General features: G+C 46.9%; 1 protein-coding gene across 2 annotated transcripts in view; it reads right to left on the bottom strand.

Moving 5' to 3' along the window:
• Positions 1–15,324, bottom strand: part of CDC27 (cell division cycle 27) — a 75,039-nt gene that overhangs the window by 28,633 nt on the left and 31,082 nt on the right. For both annotated transcript variants that reach the window (XM_056547956.1, XM_056547957.1), the window contains 2 exons: positions 14,607–14,814; positions 14,091–14,263 (listed from right to left, as the gene is read on the bottom strand). In XM_056547956.1, the coding sequence (XP_056403931.1) occupies positions 14,091–14,263; positions 14,607–14,814 (381 nt within the window). The remainder of the gene's footprint in view (positions 1–14,090; positions 14,264–14,606; positions 14,815–15,324) is intronic.

The raw sequence follows: 15,324 nt of genomic DNA, 5'->3' as shown, positions 1-15,324 counted from the left end.
ACACTTAATAAAGTGTTGTATTATTAAGTGTTACATCTGAGAAGTTTTATACGCAGAAGTTTAAAAAGCAGGAGTTGTAAGCAGGACCCACTGTAACTGTAAGTATTACACTCCCTTGATAAAAGTAGTTTTTCTTAATAGTTAATAACAGCTGTTTGTCACCAAGGATATGGACAGCAGGATTGGAGGTTTTCTTCAGTGCACATTGTGCCACATGTATACATCTCTGGAGCAGCAGCTTCAGGGTGAATACCGCTGTGACAAATGTGAGCATGTTGCCCACCTGGAAGCTCGTATTAGAGATCTAGAGGAGCAAAATGCAACATTGAGGGCGATTGACAATCTTACAGAGCAAGCAGTTAGTGGGGTAGAAATGGAGGTTGAAGAAACTAGCCAGGAGGCCCAAGTAGGGAGCTGGGTTAATGTAGTTAGAGGGACTGGAAAGGGGGCAAGGAAAAGGAAGGTCACTTCTGCTTCTGATCTCCCAAGTAAAATTGCCAAGTTGGGCGATGACGTCAGGGCCTCAGTATCAGAGATGGCAACCCTAGTGGATACTGGTCTCCCTAACAGCCGGGGGAACAGCTCAACTAGTAGTGTGGGGGATGGTAACGCAGGTAGGCCAAGACAGTTAGTTGTGGTAGGGGATTCTATAATCAGGAAGACGGATAGAATAATTTGTCGCCAAGACCACCTCAACCGAATGGTTTGCTGTCTCCCTGGTGCCAGGGTTCAGCATGTGGTGGAAAGGGTGGACAAATTACTAGGGGGGGCTGGGGATGACCCAGCTGTCGTGGTCCATGTGGGGACCAACGACAGAATACATGGTAGGTGGAGGTCCTTGAAGAATAATTACAAGGAACTAGGTGCCAAGCTGAAGGGAAGGACCTCTAAGGTTGTGTTCTCTGGAATACTTCCTGTGCCATGCGCATCGCAGGAAAGACAGCGGGAGCTTAGGGAGTTAAATGCATGGCTTAAAGAAGATATCCCATGCAGCAAAGAAAAAAAAAATACCTAGCCATTCCATAGTATATTCACCTACCACCTCTCTGACATGTTTGTGATTTTTTTTCCGGCCCCCATTCACCGGCTATTCAGCTCATAAATTGCAGTTACTTCCTGGTTATGGTGGCTATGCCTGTGATCTCAAAGACTACATTTCCCTGCATGCACTGCTCACATTTCCTGCTCTCAGCTGCCTGAGCAGAGAGCTTGTTACCACCCCTAACTTATGTTAGTCACTCCCACATAACACTGAGCTCCAATCATAGCCCTATACAGCAGGGTGGCCACGAGGAAACAAAATGTAATCTCAGTGCTCAGAGAGAGGGACCCTGGAGTTGAAGCTGCAGTTTTACACTGTAAAATCACTCCCTCCCCCTCCTCCTCTCAATGAAACAGCTTTACAGTGGCACAATCACCTCCCCCCCCTTCTCTGCCCTGCACTCCTCTCTCCCCAGTGCTCAGTGTGACAATTCTACTCTCCCTCCCCTCCATTCTCAGTGTGACAGGTCTACGCTGGCAGCTCCCTCCCCTCCCCCCTCTCCTCCGTTATCAGTGTAAAAACATTAGCAAGGAGAGGGGAGAGAACTATGATCTGAATCAGCCGGCATATAGGCAGTGCTGCTCAGCCAATCACTGCAGAACAGAGGGAGGACAGTGTGAATATTCATCAGATGGGAGGGGCTAAGGCCGAGCTCAGGCAGCTCTCTGCAGCACAGGGGTTTTCTGGGTAATTGTCACGTCACGGCCCCTGGATGCTGCTGATAACAGCCTGAATAGGGGGTCGAAAGTCATGAAAACCTGGAACAGCTGAATTTCCTGTCAGACAGAAGAATGCAGATAAAGCTGGTTTCTAAGCAGCATTAGTAATGGAAGTGATTTACAAACCTATATAACTTTACCTTCTGCACTAAAAGCTGAACAATTGTTTACTGTGAGACTTGTCCTTTAAGTCGTGGTGTGAGGGGGAAGGGTTTGGGTTTTTAGAGCACTGGGCTGACTTTTCATTGGGGTACAAACTCTATTCTACTGATAATTTGCACCTGAATGGAAGGGGGTCCGCTGTGCTGGGGGAGAGAATCCTGGAAGGGGTGGCTGAGTATTTAAACTAGGTGAGTGGGGGGAGGATAATAAAGCAAAGAAAGCAGACAGGGGGATGGATAGGTTAGAGAGGGGTCAGGACATAATGGTGGGTGGAGAGGAGTCCTGTGGGGGGAGGTTAAGAGCAGTAGATAAGGAGATCCATGGGTTACAAACCAGCCGTAAAAATAAATGTAGGCCGAAAAATTGTAATGCCAATAATTCAAAAAATTCCATTAGCCCCAATAACTCAATAACTACAATAAGCCCCATTAACTCAAAAAATACCGTTAGCCCCAATAACTTAAATAGTACAATTAGCCCTTATAACTTAAATAATAACATTAACCCCAATAACTCTGAAAATCCCATTAGTGAGACTATATGTGTAAAACTTAATGGAAATGTAAAGTGTATGTTCACAAATGCCAGAAGCCTAGCAAATAAAATGGGGGAGCTTGAGGCCTTGATACTGGAGGAACATATTGATATAGTTGGGGTCACTGAGACATGGCTGGACTCCTCGCATGACTGGGCTGTTAATCTGCAGGGGTTTATATTGTTTCGCAAAGATAGAATGAACAGAAAAGGTGGTGGAGTCTGTTTGTATGTAAGAAGTGGTATGAAAGTCAGTGTGAACGATGCCATAGTGTGTGATGATTCTGAGGATGTGGAATCACTGTGGGTAGAATTATAAAAGGAGGGAAATACTGAAAAAATTATATTTGGTGTAATCTACAGACCCCCTAATATCACTTTAAGAGATAGAAGGTCGGCTGTATAAACAAATAGAGAGGGTCGCCCAGGCAGGTACAGTGGTAATAATGGGAGATTTTAACTATCCAGATATAGATTGGGGTCCGGGGTTGGCTAAAACTACAAAGGGGCGACAATTCCTAAATTTATTGCAGGATAATTTTATGGGCCAGTTTGTGGAGGACCCAACAAGAAGTGATGCCTTGTTGGATCTGATCATTTCCAACAAAGCAGAGCTGGTTGGTAATGTAACTGTGCGGGAAAACCTTGGTAATAGCGACCACAAAATAGTTACTTTTGACTTAAAATGTAGAAAACAAAGACAGGCGGGGAAGGCAAAAACATATAACTTTAAAAAGGCAAATTTCCCTGGGCTGAGGGCTGCACTACAGGACATAGACTGGGGGGAGGTGTTGTCAAATACTGATACAGAAGGTAAATGGGACATCTTTAAATCAACTCTAAATAACTATACAGCTAAATATATACCAAAGGGGAACAAATATAAACGATTAAAACTAAATCCTACATGGCTGACAAATGATGTTAGAGCAATAAACAACAAAAAAATTGCCTTCAAAAAATACAAATCTGATGGGTCAGCTATAACATTTAAACAGTACAAGGAGCTTAATAAAATCTGTAAAAATGTAATAAAAACAGCAAAAATTCAAAATGAGAGACAGGTGGCCAAAGAAAGCAAAAGTAATCCTAAATATTTTTTTAGATATATAAATACAAAAAAACCAAGGACAGAGCATGTAGGACCCCTTAATAATGATAATGGGGAGGTTGTCACGGGCGATCAAGAGAAGGCGGAGCTACTGAATGGGTTCTTTAGTTCTGTATACACTATGGAAAAAGGAGCTGACATTGGCCAGGTCAGTGCTGGTAACACATCATGTAATGTACTGAACTGGCTTAATGTAGAGATGGTACAAGGTAAGTTAAGTAAAGTAAATGTAAGCAAATCTCCAGGGCCGGATGGACTACACCCAGGAGTTCTTAGAGAGGTAAGTTCAGTAATATCTGTACCCTTGTTCATGATATTTAGAGATTCTCTGGTGTCTGGTATTGTGCCAATGGACTGGCGCAAGGCTAATGTGGTACCAATCTTCAAGAAGGGCTCTAGGTCTTCGCCAGGCAATTATAGACCGGTAAGTCTAACGTGCATTGTGGGTAAATTGTTTTGAAGGACTTATAAGGGATTACATACAGGAATACATAGGGGACAATAGTATTATAAGTGATAGCCAGCATGGGTTTACTAAGGATAGAAGTTGTCAAACCAATCTAATTTGCTTTTATGAAGAGGTGAGTAGAAGCCTTGACAGAGGAATGGCTGTGGATATAGTGTTTCTGGATTTTGCCAAAGCGTTTGATACTGTCCCTTACAGACGTCTGACAGGCAAGTTAAGGTCCTTGGGCTTGGAAACTTTAGTTTGTAACTGGATTGAACACTGGCTCATGGATCGTACCCAGAGAGTGGTGGTCAATGATTCGTACTCTGATTGGTCCCCGGTAATTAGTGGTGTACCCCAAGGTTCAGTACTGGGCCCGCTGCGGTTTAATTTATTTATCAATGATATAGAGGATGGTATTAACAGCTCTGTTTCTATCTTTGCAGATGACACCAAGCTTTGTAGCACAGTACAGTCTATAGAGGATGTGCATAAGTTACAAGATGACTTGGATAGACTAAGTGTCTGGGCATCCACTTGGCAAATGAGGTTCAATGTGGATAAATGTAAAGTTATGCATCTGGGTACTAATAACCTGCATGCGTCGTATGTCTTAGGGGGGATTAAACTGGCAGAGTCACTGGTAGAGAAGGATCTGGGTGTACTTGTAGATCACAGACTACAGAATAGCATGCAATGTCAGGCTGCTGCTTCCAAAGCCGGCAGGATATTGTCATGTATAAAAAGAGGCATGGACTCGAGGGACAGGGACATAATACTCCCCTTTATAAAGCATTGGTACGGCATCACCTGGAATATGCTGTTCAGTTTTGGTCGCCTGTTCATAAAAGGGACACTGCGGAGTTGGAAAGGGTGCAGAGACGCGCGACTAAACTAATATGGGGCATGGAACATCTTAGCTATGAGGAGCGATTAAAGGAGTTTTAATTGTTTAGTCTTGAGAAGAGACATTTAAGGGGGGATATGATAAATGTATATAAGTATATAAATGGCCCATACAAAAAATATGGAGAAAAACTGTTCCAGGTTAAACCCCCCCCAAAGGACGAGGGGGCACTCCCTCCGTCTGGAGAAGAAAAGGTTTAGTCTAAAGGGGCGACACGCCTTCTTTACCGTGAGGACTGAATTTATGGAACGGTCTACCTCAGGAACTGGTCACAGCAGGAACAATTAACAGCTTTAAAACAGCGTTAGATACATTCCTGGAGCAAAATAACATTAATGCTTATGCAGAATTAAAAAACTACATCCCTTTCCCTTATCCCCTTACACCCTTCACTTCAATTCCCTGGTTGGACTTGATGGACATGTCTTTTTTCAACCATACTAACTATGTAACTATGTAACATTTAAGCGAATGGACAGAGCTGCAACACCAGACAAAGCTGGCACTACACTGTGCCTGGTAAACAATGAAGGTGATGTGGCTATAGCCCATGTATTGTGTCATCTTAACCTCTTAAGGACGCAGGGCGTATGGATACGCCCTGCATCCCGAGTCCTTAAGGACGCAGGGCGTATCCATACGCCCGTGGGAATTCCGGTCCCCACCGCTAGCCGGTTGGGGACCGGAGCCGGATGCCTGCTGAAATCGTTCAGCAGGCATCCCGGCATATCGCCCAGGGGGGTCATTATGCCCCCCATGTCGGCGATCGCCGCAGATCGCTGGACAATTCAGTCCAGCGATCTGCGGCGATTCCGGGTCAATCGGGTCTCCAGTGACCCGGTGACCCGGAATTACTGGCTGTTCGGGGCCGTCTCTGACGGCCCCGAACAGCCAGAGCCTGCAGGGGTGAGGTGGCACTGGTGCCACCTCACGATCGCCCTGATTCGTCGGCCGGATTACCGGCCGACCAATCAGGGCGCCTGCTGCGGGTGTCACTCCCGCACCCGCTCCGCCCCTCTTCCGGAGGGCGGGTGCGGGAAGACGACCCCCCGGTGCTGGGGACCCCGATCCCCGGCGTCAATGTTGGGATCGGGGCCCCAGGAGCGACGGTGAGGGACAGCCTGCGATGGAGCAAAACAACAACTCCCAGTATTGTCGGACAGCCGTTGACTGTCCAGGCATGCTGGGAGTTTTGCAACAGCTGGAGGCACCCTGTTAGGGGTATTCTACGCCAGTGATTCCCAATGTCCACCCCTATGCAATCCCTGATTTAGGCCTCAAATGCACATGGCGCTCTCACTTTGGAGCCCTGTCGTATTTCAAGGCAACAGTAAAGGGCCAAATATGGGGTATCGCCGTACTCGGGAGAAATTGGGCTTCAAATTTTGGGGGGTATTTTCTGCTTTTACCCTTTTTAAAAATGTAAAGTTTTTGGGAAAAGAAGCATTTTAGGTAAAATTTTTTTTATTTTTTTTACATATGCAATAGTCGTGAAACGCCTGTGGGGTATTAAGGTTCACTTAACCCTTGTTACATTCCCCGAGGGCTCTAGTTTCCAAAATGGTATGCCATGTGGTTTTTTTTTGCGGTCCTGGCACCATAGGGGCTTCCTAAATGCGGCATGCCCCCAGAGCAAAATTTGCTTTCAAAAAGCCAAATGTGACTCCTTCTCTTCTGAGACCTGTAGTGCGCCAACAGAGCACTTTTCACCCCCATATGGGGTGTTTTCTGAATCGGGAGAAATTGGGCTTCAAATTTTGGCGGGTATTTTCTGCTATTACCCTTTTTAAAAATGTAAAACTTTAGGGAAACCAAGCATTTTAGGTAAAAAAATTTTTTTTTTTTTTTACATATGCAAAAGTCGTGAATCACCTGTGGGGTATTAAGGTTCACATTACCCCTTGTTACGTTCCCCGAGGGGTCTAGTTTCCAAAATGGTATGCCATGTGGGGTTTTTTGCTGTTCTGGCACCATAGGGGCTTCCTAAAAGTGACATGCCCCCCAAAAACCATTTGACGCTCCTTCCCTTCTGAGCCCTCTACTGCGCCCGCCGAACACTTTACATAGACATATGAGGTATGTGCTTACTCGAGAGAAATTGGGTTTCAAATACAAGTAAAAATTTTCTCCTTTTTACCCCTTGCAAAAATTCAAAAATTGGGTCTACAAGAACATGCGAGTGTAAAAAATGAAGATTGTGAATTTTCTCCTTCACTTTGCTGCTATTCCTGTGAAACCCGTAAAGGGTTAAAACACTTACTGAATGTCATTTTGAATACTTTCGGGGGTGTAGTTTTTATAATGGGGTCATTTATGGGGTATTTCTAATATGAAGACCCTTCAAATCCACTTCAAACCTGAACTGGTCCCTGAAAAAAAGAGAGTTTCAAAATTTTGTGAAAAATTGGAAAATTGCTGCGGAACTTTGAAGCCCTCTGGTGTCTTCCAAAAGTAAAAACTCATCAATTTTATGATGCAAATATAAAGTAGACATATTGTATATGTGAATAAAAAAAAAAAATCATTTGGAATATCCATTTTCCTTACAAGCAGAGAGCTTCAAAGTTAGAAAAATGCAAAATTTTCACATTTTTCATCAAATTTTGGGATTTTTCACCAAGAAAGGATGCAAGTTACCAAAAAATTTTACCACTACGTTAAAGTAGAATATGTCACGAAAAAACAATCTCTGAATCAGAATGAGAACTAAAAGCATTCCAGAGTTATTAATGTTTAAAGTGACAGTGGTCAGATTTGCAAAAAATGGCCGAGTCCTTAAGGTGAAAAAGGGCTCAGTCCTTAAGGGGTTAAAGGGTTACTGTCGTTTATAAAAACCTTTGACATATAATGCATGTGACTGCCCGCTGAGCCATTCACGGGCTGTGGCGAGACATCGATATGGCCAATGATTGGCTGAGCAGGCTGGTCAATTGCATTTATTCAGGAAGGTGGGGGATGCTCTGCTCAGAGGACATGTAAGTAGTCGAGCCCTGTACAAGTGATTGCGGGGAGTCCCAAGAGTTTGGAATCCCCACGATCAGACACTTGTCTCATAAATTCCTAAAAAAGTGATTTTTGTCTTACTGTAAAATCCTTTTCTCAGAGGATCCATTGGGGGGGACACAGACCTTGGGTATATGCTGTTGTTGCTAGGAGACTTGACACTATGGAAACCAAAAAGTCGGCTCCTCCCAGCAGGATATGCCCACCTACAGAGCCTGAGGTAATCAGTTTAGTCACCAAGCAGTAGGAGATGACCGAGAGGAAGAGAACCAAGACCAGTCCAAGGCAACCAGAACAAAAAAATAACTGAACCCATCCTCGGACAGGTAACCAAACACAGGAACACCAAAGAAAGGGCGGGAGCTGTGTCCCCCAATGGATCGTCCGAGAAAAGGATTTTACGGTAAGAGAAAAATCACTTTTTCTCTATCGGCTCCATTGGGGGATACAGACCTTGGGACGTACCAAAGCCGTGCCTGAGGTGGGTAAGGAATCAGTTAAGTGAACGGCTGGACCGCCGCCTGCAACGCCTTATGGCCCAGAATAGCATCAGCTGATGCAAAAGTATGAATCTGGTACAACCTTGTGAAAGAGAGCAAAGACGGCCACGTGGCCGCTGTACAGAACTGCGAGGCCAAAGCCACGAAGTGAAAGGCCCAGGATGCCCCGAAAAACGGGCGGAATGAGCCAAAACCCGGAAGGGGGAATCTTCCCCTTGCAGCGGTAAGCAGACCGGATCCACCGAAAAATGGTGGACGTAGAAGCAGGTGGTCCTGTAAGACGACGTTCCAGAAAAACAAAAAAAGGAGTCACACTGCCGAAAGGAAGCGACTGAGAGATAAGTCCGAACAGCCCTCTCCAACACCAGTTTGTGGAGCAAACTCCCTGGGATGAGAAGGGGCCGGACAAAAAGACGGCAGGACGATGTCCTCATTGAGATGAAAAAGTCGAAACCATCTCAGGTAAAAAGGACGGAAAGCAACTTGCCCAAGTATACCACCAGGAAGGCAGAACGGCAGGAGAAAACTGCCAGCTCTGACACCCACTTAACGGAGGGAAGAAGGCGAAGAGGAATGTCCCCGAGAGGTTCAAAAGGAGCGCCTTGCAGGGCACCTAAGACCAAGAGTAAGTCCCAAGGGGGAGAAGGGGACCGAGAAGGAGGGGCAGTGTGTGCTACTCCCTGAAGCAGGTCTGGACATGACAATTGAACACCAGAGGACTTTGAAAAGGAATGAAAAGGGCCAAACTTTGACCCTAAAGGGAGCTGAGAGCCAACCCTTGGGCCAACCCTGGCTGGAAAGAGAAAAGGGGTCGGGGAAGGAAAACCACGACCAGAGAAAAAAAGCTGGGATTCAGACCAATGAAAATAAGACCGCCAGGTATGGTGGTAAATCTTTGCAGAGGAAGGCTTGCGAGCCCTCAGCATGGTGCGAACCACTTGGGAAGAGAAACCGCGGTCTCAACCTCCACGCCGTCAAAAACCGAGACGGTAAATAGGGGTGGCACAGGGGACCTAAGATAGGAGGTCTGGGCGAGAGGGAAGGCACAGCGGTAAGTCGTTAGGAGCCTGACCGAGACGACGTACCACGCCCGCCTAAGAAATAGATAAGGTAGGGCAAAGCCCGACCAGGAGAGAGGAACGCTGAATTTGTGGCGGGACGAGTAGAGGTCCTCGTCTGGAGCGCCCTAGAGGTTGCAAGTCACTGCAAACTGAGACAGACCACCTACCAGTTGAGTATGTCCGGAATGAAGATCGCTGAGATGGTAGGAAACTTGAGTTCTGCCCAGAAGGGAATTTCCCAAAGAAGCAAGCAAAGATAGAATTGCCCTAGTCCCAGCATGTTGATGGGGAGAAGGGCTTGAAAAACACCTCCTCAGTCCAACAGACCAGCAGGAAGGGGTAGGAAGGAGCGCCCCTGAAAGGCAGGGGGAAAACGAAGCCACCATAGAAGGGACCAACAAGGCTGTCGAGAGAGAACAATCTTGCAGTCGAGAGACAAAGGGGACCTGTCCTACCGGAAGAGAATCACCAGTTGAAGAGGTCGGTGATGAAACTGGGCGAATGGCACGGCCTCCACAGCCGCCAGCAACCGACCCAGGACAGTATGCAAAAGCGAATGGAAACTGGAGCAGGATGCCAAAGTTATCCGACTCCTGACAAGAGAGTCAGCCGAATGTACGGCAGAGTCGAAAGCGGGCAGAGGCCTTGTCGAACTGGAGCCCCAGGGGAGAGGTTGAACTTGTCACAATTAACCATCCAACCGAAAAGAAAACAAGGGTTGGAGGTTGAGACTAAGACTCCCCAGAGTCTGAGCCCTGGTTGGAGCTCTAATCAGGAGGAGGTCGTCCAAGAAAGGAATCACTGAAACAACTCTTGTCCATAACAGGGCTATCACAGGCGTCAAGTCCATGGTAAGGACCCACGGAGTAGTGGTCAGACCGAAAGGGAGAGCCACAATAGAAAATGGCCGTCCGGAACTGCAAAGTGGAAGTACCGCCGATGACCGGGAAATATTGGAATGTGGAGGCAGGCATCCTTGATGTCCACCGAGGGAAGAAAAACTATTGAACCATGGACTCAAGCACCGAACGGAGAGACTATTTGGAATGGGAAGCAGAAGATGCTGGTAGAGATGCTAGAGAACTAAAATTGGGCAAACAGCAACACCCGTCTTGGGGACCACAAAGAGGTTGGAATAAAAAAAAAACTTGAAAACGTTCCCCTGAAGGAACAGGGACAAATACTCCCTGGATGAAAGGGAACTGGAATGTGCCCTGAAATGCCTCCGCTAGAGAGGAGACCCGGGTGGTCCGGGAAGAAAAAAAAAAAAAGCAGTCCCATGGAAGGGAGGCAAATTCGACCCTGTATCCGTTGGCTACAACATCCCTGACCCAGGAAACCGGAAAGTGCGTGTCCAGGCATCCCAGAAGAGTAAGGCGACCAACCACCCGAGAAAAGTCGGCGGGTGGGGGGGGGGGGGGGGACCCCTCAGGTCGAAGTAGGCCTACGGGTGCCTGCTGGGGCAGCCAAACAGCCGGAACGGTTAGCCGACCTCCGGGATGGACGGGTCAGGAAGGAGGGAGCCCTCTCCCCGTGAAGGCGCCTGGCTGGACCTTTGTTGGTACCAAAGGTCCGCAGGACCGGAAGGAGGAGGACTTCCGATGGAAAGTGGTTCTGCGAGCCTTATCCAGAGGTATAAGGAACTCTTTCCGCTTGTCGCCTCACTTCTTGAAGGCTGTGTCCGCATTCCAGGCTATAAGCCACATGGAGCAAAGGAGGGCTACCAGGTAGCCTGTGGCAAAGGCAGCACAGCGGCTGCGCATGGAAGCAGAACCCAGAAAATCTCCGGAATAGGAGCCTCGGAGAGCTGGACTAGATAAATCCCCTGGAGGGATCCTGAATACTACCCTGATGGAGTTGGGAGACCATACTGAAAGGGCATCTGACACCCAGGCAGAAGCAAAAGCAGGAAGAACCTGCTGTCTCAAAAGGCAAATTTTGCCAAGGTCTCCACCTTTTTGTCCGCTGGATCCTGGAAGGCAGCTGCAAAAGCCAACGGCAAGACAGTCGCCTTAGAGAGGCGGGAGACCGGTAGATCCACAGTTGGAGGAGGTCCACCAAACAATGAGGTCCTTTGCGAAAGGATACTGCGCTTGAACCTCCTTCGTTTTCTGAAACTTTTAGTCAGGGTGCTTTCAGGCGGATTCCAGCAGGGTGTCAAACTCAGCGAGAGAGCTGAAAGTCTTGGGTGCCGGACGGGCACGAAGAAAGGAGACTTCTAGAGTTAGCTGGAAGGGGTCTCTTATGGCCGAAACCAATGAGAGCACCACATCAGGCATATCCGTGCAGCCCTCTGAGTCGGAGGCCGAATCAGAAACCTCATCCACAAGTTCTCCAGGTGAATGAGAACGAGGTGAGGCAGCCCTGGAAGAGGTCGGGCATGATGAAAGGCAACTTCTGGAGCCATGTCCGAAGTTCCTCTAGATGAAAGGTGTCTCTTATGGCCGAAACCAATGAGTTCACAGTGTCGGCAGAATCCGAGCGGTTCTCTGAGACGGATGTCTATTCGGAAACCTCATCCACAAGCTCTCCAGGTGAATGGGAACGCGTTGAGGCGGCCCTAGATTGGGAAGAGACTGACCCGGTACGCGGCTCTGGAGAGCCAGAGCGGTGACTGCGGGAGCGCCCTCTGGAAGAGGGACGCTTGTGATAAGCTGAGGTAGCGGGGCGAGACCTATGATGGGAACGCCCGTACCTGTCCGAAGACCCCGGGGATGATTCAGAGGAAACAGAGTCCCCCCGGAGGGCCGACGGAGAGAGGACCTCTCCAAGGCAGTCACCACAGAACGGGAGACGTGCGCCAAGTCGGATATAGACTGTGAGAGGGAAGAAACCCAGGCTGGAGGGAAGGCCGAACCTGTAGAACATCCCGGGTAGTAATAGCCGGGGATCTGGGGGAGCAGTGGTGCAGGCAGAACAAGTAGGTTCAGCAGAACCAGACAATTTTGTGTTACAGCTATTACAGGTGTAATAAGCAACTAAGGACCTAGATATCTGTTTAGAGGAAGGAACAGTCTCACCCCTAGTCTTGGTCCCTCAGACTGCTGCTGTGAGCAGAGAGAGAGAAAATGTTGGACCAATGGCCAGAGGGGGCGTGTCAATTACAAGGACACTTTGATTGGCTCTGCAAACCCCCTGCGCACGCACGGCGCTGATTGGAGGGGATTCGCGCCATCCTGAAAAGCTTCGGCGGCTCAGGGTGGGCGGAGCTTAACGCGCACCTGCCAACGAAGAAATAACAACCCAGGCCCCGAGTGCACCTTGTGAACGCATGTGCGCCTCGGGGGAACAGAGCGGGCGAACGCCGTCGGCAGAACACTGCTGAAAACTAAAGTAAAAACTTCTATGCGGCTGGGCTGAAGGAACGCCCGCCTGCCAAACAGATACGCCGCGGCTGCAGAGGACAGCCGCCTCATACATACTGTGCACCAAACACACACATGCCAACAATATATAAATGCCACTGCTCAAACCCCAATAAAAACTTTCCCCCATAGACTAAAAAGGGAGGGAAGAACCCCTCCTGGCCAGTCCAACAAACCCTTAGAGAAAACAGGGTGTCTCCAGTTGTTGAGAGTCCAGTACCTAAGAAAAAAGGGGGAAATATACTCACCTTAGTCAGAAGAACTTACCTAATGAAGTCTTCCTGATGAAGCCTTCAGCCAGCTTTTAGTCACCTGCATCATGCCAGGCTTGAAAAGCGAGACGAGCAGGGAAAAGTGGGGGACCCGGACGCGTGAGGTACAACCGCAAGCGCTGGCTGTTGGCGAGAGGGTGTTGACAGTACATCCACGATGTCTGTGCCCCCTCAATCGCAAATGGGGAAACAGGAAAATAAAAGGAAATAAGAAACTAAACGTCCCTATCTGAAAAAATAAAAAAAAGTTAAACCAAGTCTGGGGAGAACCCCAGACTAGTGTCCATCTCCTGCAGACACTAAGCTTAAACTGATTACCTCAGGCTCTGTAGGCGGGTATATCCTGCTGGGAGGAGCAGACTTTTTGGTTTCCACAGTGTCAGGTCTCCTAGCAACAACAGCATATACCCAAGGTCTGTGTCCCCCAATGGAGCCGATAGAGAAAAGTTCAGTTCCCTGGATTACCCCTTTTTCCTGAATTTAAAGACTAAAATGCCAGAATCTCTGTAGGGTAAATAAATCTTCTTTAAGATAATCCCCCACTTAACAGATTATCTTAAAGCATACCTGACAGATCCCACAAAAAAGAATGAATGCCTCTATCACCTGTATTTATTATAAAAATCCCTCTTTTCATTAGCTCACAGTGTTCGAAATCCTCTCAGGGAAAGGGGGGCATGTCCCTCTTGTGGTGGTGAGAGGGGATTGGTTTGTCTGCTCATGCAGCCTCGTTCATGAATCATCTCTTGTCCATGACTCATGGACAAGCCTTATGCTGCTGCAGGACAGGTTAGTGTCCCAGTAGGTATGGGGACCTGTTTATTTTCAAATCTAAAAAAAAAATTTAAGCAACCATATTCCAAAATGTCTTTAATTCTCATTATTAACATATAAAAAGTTTTTGGGATCTGACAGTGCTGATTTTATTCTATACAATTCTGCAACAGAAGAAATTACACCTCTTACCTGCAAGTATTCTGCCAACTCAAAATAGGCTCTGCCAATCTGACACAGAACCCAACCTGTGTTGTAGTGATGGGAAGGTAGGTGGCTCAGGATGTTGATAGCTTCTTTGCAGTTATAGGAGCACAAGGCTACATAGCCTTTTCCCATGTCCCTCAAGAGACTCATTAAACCTTCTAAGAAAACAAAAGGGCAAGGTATGAAAACATTTTCTTTGAAATGACCTGCAGATGCTAAGTCATCTGTGAAATAGCCTGCATACACACAACTTAGCAATATGTGCCCTAGGCCTACCCCAACACTAAATTAACACTACTGTGCCACTTCCCCAAATAGCATCCAACTTTTTCCTCCATATAAATGTTACTCATCAGGATCTTCTCCCAAGCATGTCTATTCTGACATTAACTCTATTGATAATTTTGGAAAACACAAACTTGCATTTTTTATTTTAGTTTCCTGCCGTTATCCAACGCAATTGTCATGTAACTAAATAAATAGTATGAGACCATTGTGTACCTGCAGCTGCCTTTTGTATGGTCAGTGCTTGGATTTGAGGACCTACACTGGAGATTTTGCCCTCAGAGATGATCGAGGAATCCAATTTACTAATTTCCAAACTCTCATTCATGTTGGCCTGTGTGACGCCACTTTTATTAGTCTTGCTTTTGGTTTTCCGATTTGGGATCTTGGGTGGAAATTTCATTTTCAGTTTTTTACTGTTTTCCTGTAACATAAATACAGATTTATTTTTAAAATATTACTTTCTAGTTTTTTAGATTATCTGCCTCCAAATAAGGCATAACCCATAACTGACACTGACACCATTTAGTTACAGAATCTCAAAAATTCAGCAAGAAAGCCATCAGCTCCCAGATGCACTGGTTGAGTAGCCTTCTGAATAGAACCAAAGCATTGGTAGAAAAACACCAGTCAATGGCTGGTATAGAAAGCTTACCTTCTAGGTGTACCCCAAAAGGGCCCCAAGGGAACATTTGGCAGCTTAATGTCCTCTTAAACTACTTTAATCAAGTTTCAGGTACTGTAGAGATCTTTCTTAAGCACGTGTTGCTCCCAATGAGCAATTTACCCCAGTTTTAACTTTTACACCATATGCAAATGAACAGAAATATCTGTGCCTCACACAGCAAAGTGTCTGGAAACCTTAGGTCTAATCCCTCCTGGTTTTCTTTGATGTGTCAGGTGGAAATATTAGCACAAGCTCAGTAGTTGCAGC

This window comes from Hyla sarda, chromosome 12, assembly GCF_029499605.1.
Source record: "Hyla sarda isolate aHylSar1 chromosome 12, aHylSar1.hap1, whole genome shotgun sequence".
Classification (NCBI taxonomy): domain Eukaryota; kingdom Metazoa; phylum Chordata; class Amphibia; order Anura; family Hylidae; genus Hyla; species Hyla sarda.
Note: the sequence above shows the minus strand (reverse complement) of the source record. Positions and strands in the feature narration are given on the sequence as shown.